Source organism: Hylobates moloch, unplaced genomic scaffold (genome assembly GCF_009828535.3).
Source record: "Hylobates moloch isolate HMO894 unplaced genomic scaffold, HMol_V3 SCAFFOLD_2, whole genome shotgun sequence".
NCBI lineage: Eukaryota > Metazoa > Chordata > Mammalia > Primates > Hylobatidae > Hylobates > Hylobates moloch.
Window position 1 is genome coordinate 55,566,502 of NW_026652277.1, and position 17,403 is coordinate 55,583,904.

General features: G+C 41.6%; 1 protein-coding gene across 8 annotated transcripts in view; it reads right to left on the reverse strand.

Annotated features, from left to right (window-relative positions):
* The window catches only part of SEPTIN11 (septin 11), a 96,790-nt gene that overhangs the window by 15,333 nt on the left and 64,054 nt on the right, over positions 1–17,403 (reverse strand). For all 8 annotated transcript variants that reach the window (XM_032149493.3, XM_032149522.2, XM_032149483.2 and 5 more), the window contains exons 4-7: positions 13,086–13,272; positions 9,996–10,157; positions 5,937–6,033; positions 4,528–4,696 (exon numbers count right to left, since the gene is read on the reverse strand). In XM_032149493.3, the coding sequence (XP_032005384.1) occupies positions 4,528–4,696; positions 5,937–6,033; positions 9,996–10,157; positions 13,086–13,272 (615 nt within the window). The remainder of the gene's footprint in view (positions 1–4,527; positions 4,697–5,936; positions 6,034–9,995; positions 10,158–13,085; positions 13,273–17,403) is intronic.

Here is a 17,403-nt window from a genome sequence, read left to right on the forward strand (position 1 = left end):
TATTAATACCCTTTTCTAAGTGAGAAATGTGTACCTTTTTCACAAGATTTTAGATTGATTTGAAATTGAGGATTTTATCTTGTAATCTCCCCTTAACAGCCCTTGGGAGAGTCAGGTTTTGCTTGTGGAAGTCAAAGGAAGAGAGAACGAACACAGACACTTCAGTTCATCCTTCATTCTGGTGATTCACACAGCACAATTCTCTCTCTGTTCTTATCTAAAAGCATCTAGTGGAGGGCAGGCCAGAGTGTGATCATCTCCACCAGCTTTTGTGGAGTGGAGCAATATACATGTGAATTCATTTAATCCTTAAAACAACCCAGTAAGGTAGACATTACTATCACCTCCCACTTTATAGATGGAGAAACTTGGACACACAGGTAATTTGACCAGGTCACACCACAAAGAAGTAACAGAGCCAGGATTGAGCCCAGGCTGCCTTGCTCAGATAAGAACTCCACCTCCTGCACTGCATGGCTGGTGTATAGAGGCCCAGGCACTCCCAAAAACAAGTGAGTCTCCAGGGCCTGGACCTCGTTGGCCTCTGAGAAAATGGTGGTAACCGAGCGCTTGGTGTGAGTTGAATGGGAGTGAAGCAAGGAGACGGTGGTGTTCCGAGGTGAGATGGGAGCAGCTTGGGCAGGTACTGTTAGGAAAAGCGCTGTGGCCTCTCAGGAGAAAGGAAGCAGGGAGTGGCTCATGGGAGACACGTGACGTCTCCTCTTCTACCCTATAATGCCAGCCAGAAAGGGGCTGGGGTCTGGAGGAAGGAGACGCCTGGGTCCAGGGAAGCATGGGTGCTCTGGGTGGTAGAAGCATGAGTTTCAAGGCTTCAGGGCAGCAGCCGGGCATGCACGGGAGCGGATAAAGATGGGCTTGGGAAAGAGCAGATGAATGCCTGGTTATATATGTATTCTGCCACAAGACAATAAAGACACAAGTGTGAATGCAGGCAGGTTTAAAGGCAACCCAGGGATGGGCTCCACTAGCTTTACTGCCGTGGTGTGCTGCCAAGGCTTGAATACAGCGTCTCTGAGCGTGCACTGCTCCTCCTTTTGCCTCACGCTGTGTAACATACACCGTGGCACTGCCTCTTACTAGACTTGGCATTAGAGGTCACTCTCTGTTTTACAAACATGTACTGTAAACACAAGTGGGGCCCAGAGGACAAATGGTGAACGAGGGTGCTCACTGGGAAGGATGAACTTCACTGCACACCTATGCAGAAATCCTGTGCTTTGAGAATATAATAAAACCTTAAGCCCTTGATTTATACTCCTCCAAGCTCAGCCTAAATTCACACGAAGATCTATCTTCCAAGCACATCCAGGAATGGTGACTTTGCAGATGAAATTCTGGAAAATCACTTCAATCAATTGCGGCCTCCGCTTTTCCTTAACTCTGTCATCCTCCAAACAGTCACCTCACTCCATTCCTCCCTCTCAGGTGCACAGGAAGTGCTGAGGGTGCCGGAAATTCTTCAAAGGGAAAGGCTGAGCCCTTTTAAAAGTAGTGGTTTCCAAGAAAAGGAAAATCAAATTCATTTCGTATCACTATTTCCCAAGACATGTGATTCAAAGCCAACTTTTGGTACCAAGTAATCTTCCCTAAACCAGGAGGGACATCAGAGTTTGAATGAGTGGTCTAAGAGGAGAAATTGTTTCCAGTTGAAATGGAAAACCTGGTCCCAGTTATCGAGATGTTGGAAGGTATTTATTTTTAGAAGGTCCACTTTTTTCTAATTTTCTTATATATGGAAAAAAGTAAAGGCCTTGGTAATATATATGTGTGTATATATATATGTGTATATATTATATATTATTATATAATTATATTATATATTAGTAATATATATAATTAATATATATTATTATATATATTGTGTGTGTGTGTGTGTGTGTGTGTATACATTTTCCCTTTTCATCATCAAAAAGTAAAACTCAGGCCAGGGGAAATGGATCCAAGTGGGGAGGGGAGATATGGATAAAGCATGCTCTCTAAGCGTCAGGCAGCCTCCGTGATGTCCCTCACCAATCCTGAAGCCCCTGAAACAGGGAGAACAAAGCAGTGGGCTTGCCCAGCAGCTGTCCCTTGCAGAAGCCCTGCTGGGCCTATCCAGCTCCACCTCCTCCTGGTGGGCAGTTACTCTGGGCTTGCAGGAAATGCCTTAATTAAAATGCTGGCTACACAGACAACTTAGCAGGCTGTGCATCTGCAGCAGCAGGAAATCCTCACGATCCCCAGGCTCCCAGGGAACCTAAGGAACCCAGTCAAGACGGTGGAAGGACTTGGTCTTGCCTGTCCCAGTAGGCAAACTTAGGCCACTGGGCCCTTCCTGGTGGTGTAGATAGCTAAGGGTAGCATCACAGACTCTTCAAATTCCACAGATTCCTCAGTTGAAAGAAACACAACTATGCCAAATGGCTCTGAACATTTTGAGAAGTAAAACACTTTGGGAGGTAAATGACCTCTAACAAACTCAAGAAGCAGTCACACGCATTCTAACTTTTGCAGGCAGTTCACAGGCTCCAAGTTATGATCTCGTCTAGGGGTTGGGAAACTACAGCCGAGGACCAAATCTGGCCCCCCATCTGTTTTTGTAAATGAAGTTTTACTAGAACACACCCATGCCCATTCATTTACAGTATGGTCTATGGCTGCTTTCGGACGACAAGGGCAGAACTGAATAGTTGTGACAGAGACCGTTTGGCCTGCAGAACCTAAAATATTTACTATCTAACCCAGTATGGAAAAAATTTTTTTTTTACTGGATCTAATTATTCCCTGATCTGGATCAGCTCCTCATTTCACAGATGAAGAAACTCAGGCCCAGAAGGGTTAAGAACTTGTAGCGTAGCAGGACCAGGAACTGAACCCAAACTCCTGACTCCTAGCTCAGTGCTCTTCAACACTGTCTGGATTTGAATGAAGGTGAGGGGAAAATGAATTCAATTTTATGGCAGTTCCTTTTGTTCCATATCTCTTTGCATGAAAACAAATATTTTACGTAATCCTGAAGCCGGCCTTTCCCACACAGAAACCATTTCATCAGGTTTAGTAACCATAAAGTGGACTTGATTTTGTAAGGACTATTTTCTGGTAAATGCATTTCAAGGTTCAATTAGCTAAACCTGTGTACACAAAAAGGTGTCCTACACCTTGCCTCAGAACATGACTTTCACATGGTTGGAGATGGTCAGTTTTGCAAGCCGTCAGGGCAGGAGTGAATGATGCAATCTTGGCTAGAAGTTAACTTCTTGGTAAGCCCCTTGTCTGGGTTCTGCATTTGTTCTCACTGCATACACACATGCTCATGGAACTCCTCAGTAGCACAGTGCCAGGCGACAAGCCCAGGCATTCCTAAACTATCTCTAAAGCAATTGCAAGAAAATAAACTCCCTCCTACAGACCCACGGGGACAGAATCTGCTGTGCACAGGCTGCCTCCGGTTCTATTGTCAGCCAGCTTGTAGACATCAGAGTGTGTTATAGGCCAAAGAGGAGAAAGACAGATTTTTTTTCCCCAATGAACTATGGCCCTCAATTTGTAAAGGCACAGAACCCAGACACACCTCACACCACCTGAATTCAAATCCCCATTAAGAAACAGCTTGGGGGCCAGACGTGGTGGCTCACGCCTGTAATCCCAGCACTTTGGGAGGCCGAGGCACTCCATCCTGGTGACAGAGCAAGGCTCCATCTCAAAAAAAAAAAAAAAAAAAAAGAAAAAGAAAAGAAAACTGCTTGGGCACCATCTGGACAACCCTCTCCTCGACCAGGAGGTGGTGAACCTGGCCTGGCAGCCTCACCCCACACCTTTACCCAGAACCATCCCACGACTCACTACGGCAACAGCACCCCAGCCTTGCCAATCCTATCCCTACCACTGGATTCTGACGGGGTCTGGGCTTCGGCTAGGGTATTGATTCTACATCCATTTCTCCCCTTCACATTTTGCGTCTCTATCCGTCAGTGATATAAGAAAATACATAGATCTCCTAAAAGCTATTCTCCTTTCCTCCTGATTCTTTGTTGTTAGAATTTTACTGAACCACTGAAAGCTAATAGTAAAAGTGCTTGACAAAGGAAGGGCTTTCGGAAGTTAAAGGTGTTTGGCAAAAATGAATGGGGCAAACTGTAATCAGCAGCCTCACCTTTGTAAATATATCGACCAGGCTCTGTACCTCTGCAAGAGAACTGGCAGAAACCTGGGCTCAGGACCCAGATGGCAAGAGCTCAACACCACACCATTTTTACTACTTGGAGGACCTTGGGCAGTTTGTTTATACTTTCAGTGCCTTTGTTTCCTCATCTGTAAAATGTGGATAATAATGACATCAACTAGGTAAGTTAGTTGAAATAATGCAAATAAAGCAATTATCACAATGCCTGACAACATATGTATTAATCTTCACCCACCAGATCCTTCCATCATCACCATCTCAACCCAGCAAGCATTTCTGTGATGTACCAACATGCCACTCTCGCCACTGTCTGGGAGACACCTAATTGCTAGATGCCTTCATACCTGAAGGGTTTGCTGTCAGGGTCAGTGTCCTTGAACCCCATCTCTTCAAGCTTACAGCGTCGGTACAATTCATAGTGGCGGGTGTGAGTCTGCTCTCGCAAGTCCTCCATGTTCACCCGGATCAGCATCTCTCGAAGTTTCACAAAATCGCAATGATTTTCATTCTCAACTACAAGAGAGGGGGGAAATGGAGGAAGTGGGATTAGCAACGATGTCACTGAAATATCTGCAGTGATGCTTCCAAGATTTTATTACCATCACTCCTGAAATCTCTGGGGTCTCAAGACCATCTGAAGATCCTTTACTGGATTCACCTTACATTCCTGACAAAGACAAGATTTCTGACAACATTGACCATAATACTGATGACAATGCCGACTGCTGAGTGCCTACTCAGCACAGAGCACAGAGGGAGGAGCTTGAAAACAAATATTGTCTTTACCCTTCATAATAACTCTGCCAACTAGATGTCATGACTCTTGCTTTGCAGACACAGGAGCTTGGTCAGCAAGCTGACCTCCCAAAGAGAGGTAGCAGAGTCTAGATTCAAATGCCAGAACATCTGGCCCAAAGCCAGATGTATTTGTACCACTTCATGCTGTCTATAACTGTGCAGGGCCACTTTTACATACCACTTCATTTAATTTTATCAACAACACTGGGAAGAAAGGAGTTTTCTTATTGTAGAGAAATTAGTAAGAGTAAGAAAAATTGTATTTTTCCCAGGGATCTCAAAGGTACTGTTTCTTCTCACAGCTTTATTGCCTTTATTCAAAACAGAGGAAAAGGAGGTCTGATACATCTTAAACCAATGAAGAACTTTCTGTGGCCATCCTGCTTAATCCATAGCACTGGATGTCCTCCTTCAGAACACAAGAGTAGGTCATAGAGTCCTTGTCCTTCAAAGTGACACACCTGACAAGCTTTCAGGTTAGACTGTGGCCATGCCCCACAGTGGCAAATATAAGTCAAATATTCTCCTAAGTCTCAGATTTACTAAGATAACATTTTATTAGAAGACATTTTTTGCATAGTTGATGGAGAAAAAAGTACCCTCTAGATTGCAAAGAACTTTTTGCTGCTTTTTAATACTTGGCTGATGAAACGAGCTCCAACTCCTAGGGAAGAACTATTTTTCAATCAGGACTTTATATTAATTCCCTACACAACCTAGCATCCTTGAGGGACTACCTCAAGGGCTTGGCAGCCATGTCTCTCCATTGTCTACCTAGCTGATTACTTTTTCTTTCTTCCTCACCTCCACGATTGCCATGTGTGGAGCCCCACCACTCCCTCTCACTGCCAGCCCACTGTTGAGGGCCTCCCTAAACAAGACAGGAAATGAACAAACACGGCCATTCACATAGGGGCTAAATATGAAGACTCCATCTCCCATGCTGTGCACATACCCTGCACCACACCCCAGGGGTACTGCCTGGCCTTTGCCATCTTGTTGCCAATCTTCACCTCTTCAGTGCTGCCAACCACTGCAAATGGGAGATGGACCTGCCAAGCAAAAGGACAGAGAATAGTTACTTTCCCCTGCTCTGACAGACTAGTTTCCACCAGTCTCTATCTTCTTCCTCCTTCTGCAGGCCTCTACTTGGTGGCAAGGGAAAAGCAGGCTGCAGTTTGGCAGGTGGATGTCACGTATCCCACCTGTCTTATAACCAAACACTGAGTATGAGACACGAGCTAGATTCAAGGGAAAACTGTATGAGTCTTTGCAACTATAAAGTAAGCTTAAGACTTGTGCTAGCCCATGCAGTAGCCACTAACTATATGTGACTGTTGAGCACTTGAAATACAGCTTGTAGGAACAAGAAATTGAATATCTAACTTTTAATTAGTTTACATCTAAATTTAAAATGGAAGCAACGTAAAATATTTTTCCATTAAATGCAACTTTATTGTTTTGGTAAAACTGCATTTCACTTTGCTTCAAACTCAAATCTTCTGAAAAAGAAGACCAAGGTAGATGGCAAGGTAGACACAAAGATTAAAGATAAAGTATCTTCTTGGCACTTATTTCATTCTGAAAATCTTTAAGGTATGTTAGGAGAAACCAGGGTATGTAAATTAACCTTTTTAGCTGTGACTTTTATAAAATGTAAATACAGATAAAGTATTTTTGGTGAAAATTCAGTCCACGATGAGATATACTGTCATTGTAAAATATACACTGGATCTCAAAGACCTACTATTAAAATATCTTTTTTTTTTTTTTTTGAGATGGAGTCTCGCTCTGTTGCCCAGGCTGGAGTGCAGTGGCGCAATCCCAGCTCACTGCAAGCTCCGCCTCCCGGGTTCACGCCATTCTCCTGCCTCAGCATCCCGAATAGCTGGGACTACAGGCGCTGGCCACCACGCCCAGCTAATTTTTGTATTTTTAGTAGAGACGGGGTTTCACTGTGTTAGCCAGGATGGTCTCGATCTCCTGACCTTGTGATCCGCCCGCCTTGGCCTCCGAAAGTGCTGGGATTACAGGCATGAGCCACCGTGCCCTGCCTAAAATATCTAATAATTTTTATATTGATTACATGTTGAAATTATATTTTGCAACATACTAGGTTAAGTCCTTAAAATTAATTTCACATTTCTTTTTACTTTTTTTAAGGTAGCTACTAGAAAATTTTAAAATACTTGTGTGTCTCACATTATAGTTCTATTTGAACAACACTGCTTTAGACAGTTGACTGACTACTGCACAAATTCTAAGTCAAAAACACACCTTAGCCCAAATTACTGGCTCAAGCTTTGCACCCAGATTTATCTGAAGTAGAGATGGTGTCTAAGACAACTGACTCTTTCATATCGGTTTATTTGGTAGTTGTCGCTGCATTCTGAGTGGGGGAGGAAATAATAATCCTATCTTTTTTCTATCAGCATGTAAGAATAAGATTTGAAATAGCTGCTCCAAGAATTATTATTTAGAGTTCCTTGATCCAGTGTTCTTCCACTATAGATACATTGAGAAAGAAGATAAAGTTTGTAAGCCAATCCCTCTCCTACAGAGAACTTGACATAATCATTGGCTCAGGTTGCCCAAGTAGCATTTTGTTGGACGCTCAAGATATTGAAATGTTCTAGTTCATCTCACACCCTAAGAAGGAAAGAAAGCACATTCTCTTTCTCAAACAAGTCTGAGTTTCAGACCTGAACACTATTGTTTCCCCTGAAGTTGAGGAGCAACAGGACCTTTCCGGTCAATATTTTGGTGTAATGACCAAGGAAATTTCTCCACTCAAATGTAACAAAAGCAACTGCCAGTGGAATCTGTTTTCCTCAGACATTACGTGGAATTTGATCAGCAAGAATTGTTTGTAATGAAGAGCCTAAATGAAAATTTATTTAAAGAGCAGGATTAATTTGGAATGGCAGAGATTCAGTTCTATTAATCTGATAAAGACAGAGAGCAAAAATTCTTGGGTATTTTCTTTCCAATAAGTTTAACACAGATACAGTTCCATGACTAGAAAATAATGAAAAATTATCTAGAAGGATAGGAATATAAAGAAAAATTACATAGCAGTCATTCATGATACTTTCTGAATCCCACACTGACATCCCAAATTACAGTTCTACAGCAGAATAAAGGAGTGCCATCTCAGTTTGAGATTTTGACCTTGCTATAAAAAAGTACAGACCTCCTGCAGTATCCACAGGGTACTGGTTCCAGGACTGTCCATGGACACTGAAATCTGCAGGTGCTCAAATCTCTGATATAAAATGGTATAGTATTTACAAATAACCTATGCACATCCTCCTGTATACTTTAAATCATCTCTAAATTATAATACCTAAGACAATGTAAACGCTATATAAATAGTTATTATACTCTATTTAAAAAAATTTTTTTTTGTAGAATTTATTTTTTATTTTCTTGCTATGTTGACCAGGCTGGTCTTGAGCCCCCGGCCTCAAGTGCAAGTGATCCTCCCTCCTCGGCCTCCCAAAGTGCTGGGATTACAGGTATGAGCCACTGTGCCTGGCCATATATATATATATATGTATAGTATTACTGTTTTTATTGTTGCATTTTTTTTCCAAATATCTTTGGTCCACGGCTGGTGAAATCCATGGATGCTGAGGCTGACGGTACACTTCTCTGCTCGGGCAGTAGTACACAGGGTGAGAGTGTAGCCTGACAGCCAAAGCCTAGGTTCCAATCCTACCTCCACTACCCACAGCCGTACAATCTTAGGTGCTATGCTGCAGTCTCCTCATATATGAGGTAGGAATAATAACAGCACCTACCTATGCAACTGTTGTGAGGATTAAATGGAAAGTCTTGAACAGTTCCTGGTGCGTAGTAAATGCTCCAGAAATGTGAAAAATGTCACATGCTATTATTATTATGTAGCTCTCAATACCCACAACCAGAGAATTTTAGAGGTGGAAGAGATCTTGCCTATTATACAGTTCAATCCTGCTTAAGAATTCCTGCTACAGTATCTCTTCCAAGTGGACTGAAACAGGGTCTGTTATCTACTAACCACTGGCGATGGGAACTCACTACTTCCCAAGAAGTAAGGTGTATCTTCCATCTCAGTGGCTCTACTAGTTAAACACTCACTTCGTAATGGGACCAAAACCCCTTGATCTTCTAACCATTCATTCTTTTGCACAAGTCTAGCCATTTTCCCTCGTGGCAGCCTTCCTTTCACACCCCATCATGCCTATTTCCTGGGAAGAATCTGCTTTCCAGATTCTTCCAATGATTCTAGAGCCTTTACTACTTTGAATTCCAACAACCATCAATGGGCTTCCACTGTATGGAAAGCATGTGGCTTTCATGGATGTTATGCATTCCCAAAGGGAAAAAAAGATGCGCAGAGTCGTTGCAGCTCACAGCTGAGCTATGGGCTGTGAGACACACAAAAGAGCAGTGAAACAGACTTGAGCGTTAACCAGCAGGATGGAGACTCACCAGGAGGGATTACATCACAATCACACAGGGAACCACTGTCGCTTTAATCATTTATCTCCTGACTAGTTCCTCTCTGTGATGTGGAAATTGTATCCTCAATTGCCAGTTTACCTAATGATTAGAAAAGTGTAGGGAAAATAGAAAGGAGGGAAGGGCAGGATCCAATCACCAAAGCAAAATGGGGGCAAGCCAACGTATTTATGACAAGACTGGTGGAAACAAGCACAGATCTATTTCCTTTGAGCTGCTTTTTGTGAAATGGTACTGGGCTGGCATTTCCTTCTCACAAGATTTGCTGTATAAATCGTAACTGTTAGAGTGGGAAGGAAATTTGAGATCATCTTGTCTAATGCTCCCATTTGACAGATGGAGAGACTGAGGAGCAGACTGGTTAAATGACTTCAAGTGGTGGCAAAGCTGGACTACACCTGAAGTCATCAGGTTCCTAGTCAGTCCAGTGCTCCAGCCACTCTACAATGCTGCTACTAAGACAGGCGTTCATAAAAATCACTTGTTCCCATTTGACTTGAGGACTTACACTCATTGTTGCGTTAATCTCTGCCACCGTTTCTTCATCAGTGGGAAACTGATATATCTGGACCCCATTGCTGACAAGTTCACTCATGATCTTACTCTTGAATTTGTGCAGTTCATTCTTGGCAATGGTGTCAGCTTTTGCAATTATTGGAATGATATTCACCTGTAAAACAGACACGTCCATTTTTACACAATTCCAACGTAAGAAAAATAGACAAGTGAATAAAACATAGCAAACAAATAAATAAAAATTGCAAAACCTTACTGTAAAAAATAAAGATGTTGCCTACTTATATCAAAACATCTCATGTACCCCATAAATATATACACCTCCTATGTACCTACAATTTTTTTTGGGGGGGGTAGAGAGGATAACGAAAATCAGACTTTCTACCTAGGTGAAAAATTAAGAAGACCTGAGATAAACTTTTAGTTCCATATTCAAACACTTTCCTCCCATCCTGCACTGAAAGTATACTTGTAATTTCCTCTCCTGTGCTACCTCATTTTTCTTTACAGAGTAAAGGAAGTGTTACTATTCTATGACAAATAGTGATAACAAAGGAGCTTATTCTTTGAATGACCAACCTCTCCTTTTAGACCCCTCCAATCTACTTTAGGCTCTTGAGTTTTGCACACCCTAACAGTATAATAACAAAGTTTTTGTAAGAGCAGTGGAGTATTCAGTTCTATGCAGCCCAACATCCTTTCTTTCTTCTGATGACCTGAAAATTGCTGAGAGGAGAACCTATGTATTAACCAAAACAAAAATGGTGTTGCCCACTGTAAACTTTTTCAAAATCATACCAACTAATTCTTTTGAAAATCAGCTTCTATCAAATTACTCCTTCATGCCAGAATAAAATCAAGCGCCAAAGGCAAGGCTCACTTTCACAGCATCGGTTACAAAGAACAGGGGAGAACTCAGAATTTGACATTAGTGGCAGGAAGCCCAGAAAGGGAGCCAAGGATACCCCAGAGCACAACTTCCAAACCCCGTGTGGACATTCTTTCCCCGGCTGCCCCCAGCCCTGGGCACAGGACACATTTCTTAAATTCACATTTTAAGATTAACTTTCCCCTAATCCCTGTAGAAACAGAGGTTTCAATAAGACATTACTGACATCTGATATATAGAACTATGGTCTTCACCCAGCTCAGGTGAGAGAAAACAGACTCAGTGAGGAAGCTGTCCTAGCCAGGGAACAGAGAGTCTTTCGGGAGGTGTTCAGGTCACATCTGAATGCCTTTGCTTCTCCTTTTATCCAAAGGCCAAATTAGAAATCCTGATAAACCCGAATGAGATGACATGCTGACAGAAAGACCTATTCTTCAACCTATTCCTCAACCTGCTCCTAAGCTCACCATGCTTGGGCTTCCTCCAGCAAGTTGCAGACTAAGAAAAACATCATTGATGGTGGGGGAAATGTTTGGATCAGGACCAGAGGAAAAAGAAATTTCCTATTGTGCTTAATGGCTATCTTTTTTACACATTTAATATTTAATTAATGTCAACACAGACAAAATGGCAGAGATTCACTCTTTCTTGGCCAAATTGATCAGAGGAGATAGAGAAATCAAGCAATTTAGTTTTAAAACCTCTTTTTCCTCACTAGCAGGAGCTTGAAAGTCTTTTCTGAAATGACCATACATTTGCTTAACCCTTCCCTTTACTTGTATAAATAAAACTTTGATATTATCATTTTCAGATGCTAGCTAGCTCTCAAACTCTCCAACAATATCACTTCTTTGAAAGTTTAACCTGCTTTATGGTTGGTTGTTTGCTTTTATTAGTTGTGCCTGTTTTGCCTTTTTCTTTTCCATTTTCAATGAACTCTATTAAATATAATAATAGTGTTGGATATTATCCGGCTGGGTCTGCATACTCAGCCCTCGGTTAGGAAGCCTCCTCACTCTACTTCCTTCAGAATGTCTGTGGAGAACGGGGCACTCTTGAGAACAGGGAGGTCTGCCCCTGCTTCCAAGGACACGACAGACCTGGAAGCGGCCCTCACTGCCTGTGATCTCTCCACTATCATGGCTAATGGCACAGCTCCCAGGGAGCTGAGGAATCAGATGGGATAAAGGAGGGTTTCTATTTATTCTGCGAAGAGTACTCGCTGCAGTGATCCTTCCAGGCCATTAGAAGATTTTTCTGTAAACTACTGTGTCTGTGCCTGCTGGAAGCCAAAGGAGCCTGGCTTGGCTTCAGCCTCTCCAGCCCTCTAAAGGCCAGTTCAGACAGAGGCCTTGGGGACAGGCTGATCTTCTGAGCATTCTCTCACTGTTTTGTCCTTCTGGAGAGACAGCATCTTTATCAGTGTTGTTTAGATAAAATCATAGTAACAACACCCAGTAGAGTCCTCTAAAGAGCTTTATCATCTGATAAGACTTTTCTGTGAATGCAAAAGGGGTTTTGAATCTAAGAGTAAATACCATCCATGGCTTAGTTTTGTGGTTGTTCTTGTTGCCATTTGTTTCATCCTTACTTTAGAATGTATTGTCTTCTATTTATTTCAAAATGGAAAGTCTAATAAATATATAGTAAGGTGCAAAATTTTATCAAACTTACCAGTCTCTTCCTTCACGTGTTGTGAAAAGGAGAAGGTATGAATGTGGCAAGCTCAAGGATCACACTGAAATTAAGACTTTGCTTTACTTGAACACACATGTGCAGTTCAGTTTTAAAATCGAAGAAGCTGGACCATTATCATCACAGAGACAAAAATTTAATCTTTTATTCCATTGTAAACTTTGAATTAAAACCAAACCTCTAAACATCTTTTAGAGAAAGTTTTTTTTTTTAAGAAAGTAAACAAACCTGGAAGTTATATTTCAACCTCCCATTTAAGAATTAAAACTACTTCCTGGAAAGCGACTTGACTTTTTTTTTTTTTGCTAGTTTTGTTTTGTTTTATTTTATTTTTGTCTAACAGGCAAGAGGTTTTGAAGCGTTTTCTCATGCTGTCAAACACTGTTCCTGTAATCCAGGAAAAAAAAAAATCACATTGAAAGCAGAGAACAAATTAGGGCATTAGGATAAAGAAGATCTAAAAGGACAGTGGATGATAACCAGAGTGGCAGCAAGTACCTTACTGTCCAGCTTTTTCATGGTGACCAGATCCAGGGACTTTAGTGAATGTCCAGTAGGGGCAATAAAGTAGAGGCAGGCATGGATCCTCGTGTCATGGTAGTTGAAGAGAGAACGTTTAATCTTCAATTCCTCTTGCAGGTAGGCCTCGAACTGGGCATCAATATATTCTACTATCGGCTTATAGCTAGAATGCAGAAACAGCATGTTTCTAGTCTCAAACCTCTTTCACAGGACAATCCTACATTCAACATCACAATGGCTTCTTCTTTCCTAAGGGCTAAAGCCCAAGTCCTTACCTGGGTATCCAAGGCCTTCCATCACCTGATCCCTGAACAGCGCTCCAGGCTCACCTCTCCTGTCCCAGCCACGCCCAACCATTTGTAGCAGCCCGCCCCCCACCGCCCCCCCCGCCCCGCCCCCGCCGTGTCAAGCCCTTATTTCCTCTGAGTCTTTGCTCACGCTGGCCCCTCTGCGAGAACCTATCTTTTTCCTACTCTTCTCCTGGCTAACATTCATCCTCTAAAACAGAGACTGTACATATGTGGAGCTGACTGCCACTCCCCCAAGGGCTATCCATGGAAGATATTGCTAAGAGACTGTGGCATTCTTTCCTGCTGGGCCAAAACTGGGCCTCAAAAATCCATCTGAGAAAAGTGACTGTGACAGCCTCTCCCTACTGATTGCCACTGGTGCACAAAATGAAACTGGTGTGTGGTTTCAGGATATGACACCACCACCTACTGCGGGCTATTCCCTGGTCATCTGCCCTATTCCTCCAGAGATAGGGGCTGTCTGTGCTCCCACAGCCCTGTGCATAATCCATAACTCATATAGGAACTGAGGCACCTAGACTATTATGATCTTCAAGATTCCTTTCAACTCAAAATCTTCATGATTTAAAGGTAAATGTCGTAACCCTCTCTTCTCACCAAATCATTCAAATCTGTTTTGGATAATTATGTGTAATCCTATTAACTGACCATAAACACAATGACTTATAGCATATTGGGGATACACATTCCATAAACCACATGTCCAGGAAGTAAGTAGTATATTAGGTCACTGTGGGAAACCCACTAATTCTTTCTGGTCTCCAAAGGGACTACTCAGAAGAAGTTCGTTTTAGCAACAGAGACTGTTCTATTAGGAATACAAGGAGTTAATTCTCCCCAAACTTTATTGCCTTTCCGAAGATATAAGTTTTAAGAAAAATAAAAACCTTTCAACACCCAAATCCCATACCCATAAGTTAAACTGAAACCCTTGAAAGGGAACCACAAATCTTTTATAATAAAAATGACAGCAGACATCCTAAGAAAAACAAACATCCCCCAAATAAACAATAACAACAAACAAACTTATGAGCAAAACTGAAAGCAGTCATAAAAAGCTTTTTGATATTTTTCTTTGGTGATTTTATCACAATCTATCGGTTCAATTAGAGTAGACAAAATCTCTAGAGGCTTTAAAAAAAAAAAAAAGGTAGGATGTACCTCAGCAATAATAAAGTTCCAAATCATGACAGGCAAAATTCCAATAAAAAGAATGAATGAGCAATAAGATTCTTCTATATTTTCTAATCTTGAAATATAGACATATATTGCATAATAATAATAATATTTAATGAGACAGTTATAGAGGATGGTGGTTAGAAACATGGATTCAAGCCTAAAACCATAATACAGCTGCACAACTTACTAGCTGCACAGCCTTAAGCAAGTCACTAAATCTCTCTGTGTCTCAATTTCCTCACAGGTAAATCAGAGACAAAAATAGTAGTTCTATCAGAGAGCTATTGTGACAAATAAATGAGCCAATACATGCAATACATGTAAAGGGCTGGCACACAAAAGTCAGATATAACAATTTCATAATTATATAATAAACAACCACCACTATAGAATCAAGCCTGACTTTTTAGAAAAACCTAAGAAAAAAAAAAGGAACTTTCCATTCACCCAGTTCTCTGCTGGTATCTGTTCTGCTATGGAGCTCACGTCCAGTAGGGAAGTGGAGCAGGCCACTCCAGTGAGGTCCACCCATGCCCTTTGCCCTTTGAGTCTGGGGCTGATCCTTCTGTCTCCTGACACTGAGGCAGATTTGGAGATTAGGGCTCTTCCCCAGCAGCCTCTTATCCCAAAGGGTAAGAGAAGCAGCTCACAGCAATTGCTCCTCTGCTTCCCCAGTGTCTGATTTTTAGCTCTTAGCACCTCCTCAATAGTAGTCCAAATATGGTTCTGCTTTCTATTAATTTCCCTTCTTGCCTCTGGTTTTGATTCCGATCCTCCAAAGATAATGAGAAGCATAACAACACTCATTTTGCAGTGAGGAATGCTTTCCGCACTGGATTCAAGACATCTTCTGTTCTCTAATATCTCAGGCTTCCTTCTATCTGTTCTTATTAGAGAGTCCTGGCCAATCATTCAGTCTCCCTTCTTTTCACTCTATGTATCCCCTCTAGAAAATCACACTCATTCCTGTGTTCCACTCACCATCTATCTGATGACAAGTCATAAATCTCTGCCTCCAACCCAGATCTTTCCTCTGAGCTTCAGACCCATCCACAATTGCTTATCCTGTATTTTCAACTGCTTCTCCAACTAAATATGTCCAAAACTGAACTATTCATCCTGCCTTCAAACCCTCACTTTCCCTGTATTCCTTAGCATGGTGGGCCACCACCCACCCCACTGGCCAAGTCAGAAACCTGGGATTCAACCTGGAGCCTCCTTCTCTTACGTCACATACATAATAAATATGAATTCCCATCTACTTTACCTTCCATACCATTATTAACCAATAAAAAGAAATGTATTCCTGGACAACAATTTACCAAAACCACTATTCCCTATGTCAAAGATTTAATTATGCTGATGAAATAATTTCTTCTTGATGAGACTCAAGCCAGCCAAGTGGTTTTGTACTCATCATCATCCTATAGATGAGATGAATTATCTGCCTCTTCCTCCAAATCCTTTCCACTTCTCCATCTAAAGTGAGAAAGATAGGAAGCTTAATCCCAACTTAGCCTTTTGCTAGCTCCATCCCTACTAACACTTATTTATATTCTTTTTGGCCAATTAAAACTTCCCTGGATTGTGGCCATATCAATCAGAGGAAAGACAGGAGGACAAATCCAATCTAGCCCTTACGTTTTCACATAATTTTCTTTTAAGGCATGGAGGTATTCCTTGTTACACAGCACTCATTTTTTTTTCCATATACCTCCAGCCATAAAACATACACACATACGAAAATGACAGAGGCTAACCCTAAAACCAATGGAAAAAGATACTTAGACAATGTTTTCCATCCATCCGACCTACCCACTGATCATTCTTGCAAAATGGCCAATGCCATCATTCAGGGACTGACTCTCCACTTCATGTATGACCAAATACTTAACCATGTTTTTCCCTTATCTTGCTGTCTGTTAGCCAATTTTCCTTATCCCTTGACTACCTCCACCAGAAAGTGTGATTAAAAACTTAAAATTTAAAGGCCAAACAGTCCATCTCACTACTGTTTTATAACTCTGATGAAGATTTGGTGAGGTTGAAATTCCGTCTCAGGGGATTTCAATTATCTCTGCCTTTGAGGGCTAACTATCATTACAGCTAGTGATATGCCATGGACAGCTCATCTCCCATCTCCCCAGTGTGGGGCAAACTAATTATTCTATTTCCAATTGAACAACAAAACTTGCTTTCCCTTCTTCCCCAGACCCCTTTCTTTCTCCACTGAAGAGTACAAACAGCCAAAACAAGGAAGCCCTTAAATAACAAAGAGTGAAATGTGCTTTTAAACATAACAGGAAACCTTACCAGATCTCTCTTCCTGCCTCCTTCTAGCTAGCCTGGTCTGAGGCAGATAATAATACAGGAATGTTGACATGTCCGAAGTCTACATAAACAAACTGGGACATTCTTGAAGTCTTGCATCTATGGCAGAAAAGCTTGCCTAATCCCCAAAGTAGGTAAAAATCAACATGGGCATAGAGAAATACCACATCCCTTCCCATATGGTTACATATTGATGCAGAAATGAATATCCCACTTCCAGTTTCTTGAGGGAGGCAGAGCCTGTCCAAATAACGATTTGTGAACAAGTCATTTGGCTTTACAGTCAACAGTGTCAACAATACCTTCTGGGGTACAGGGTATCAGAGAGTTTTAAGTGCCATTTAAAGAGGTTATGCAATAGCTGTCAAGAAATTTCAGAGGAAAAAAAATATTTGGTATCTAGGTTAGGTTAATATCACACTTCCTCTCTTCTAAATCTCCTTGGAAACTATTATTTGACCCAAATGAGTCAG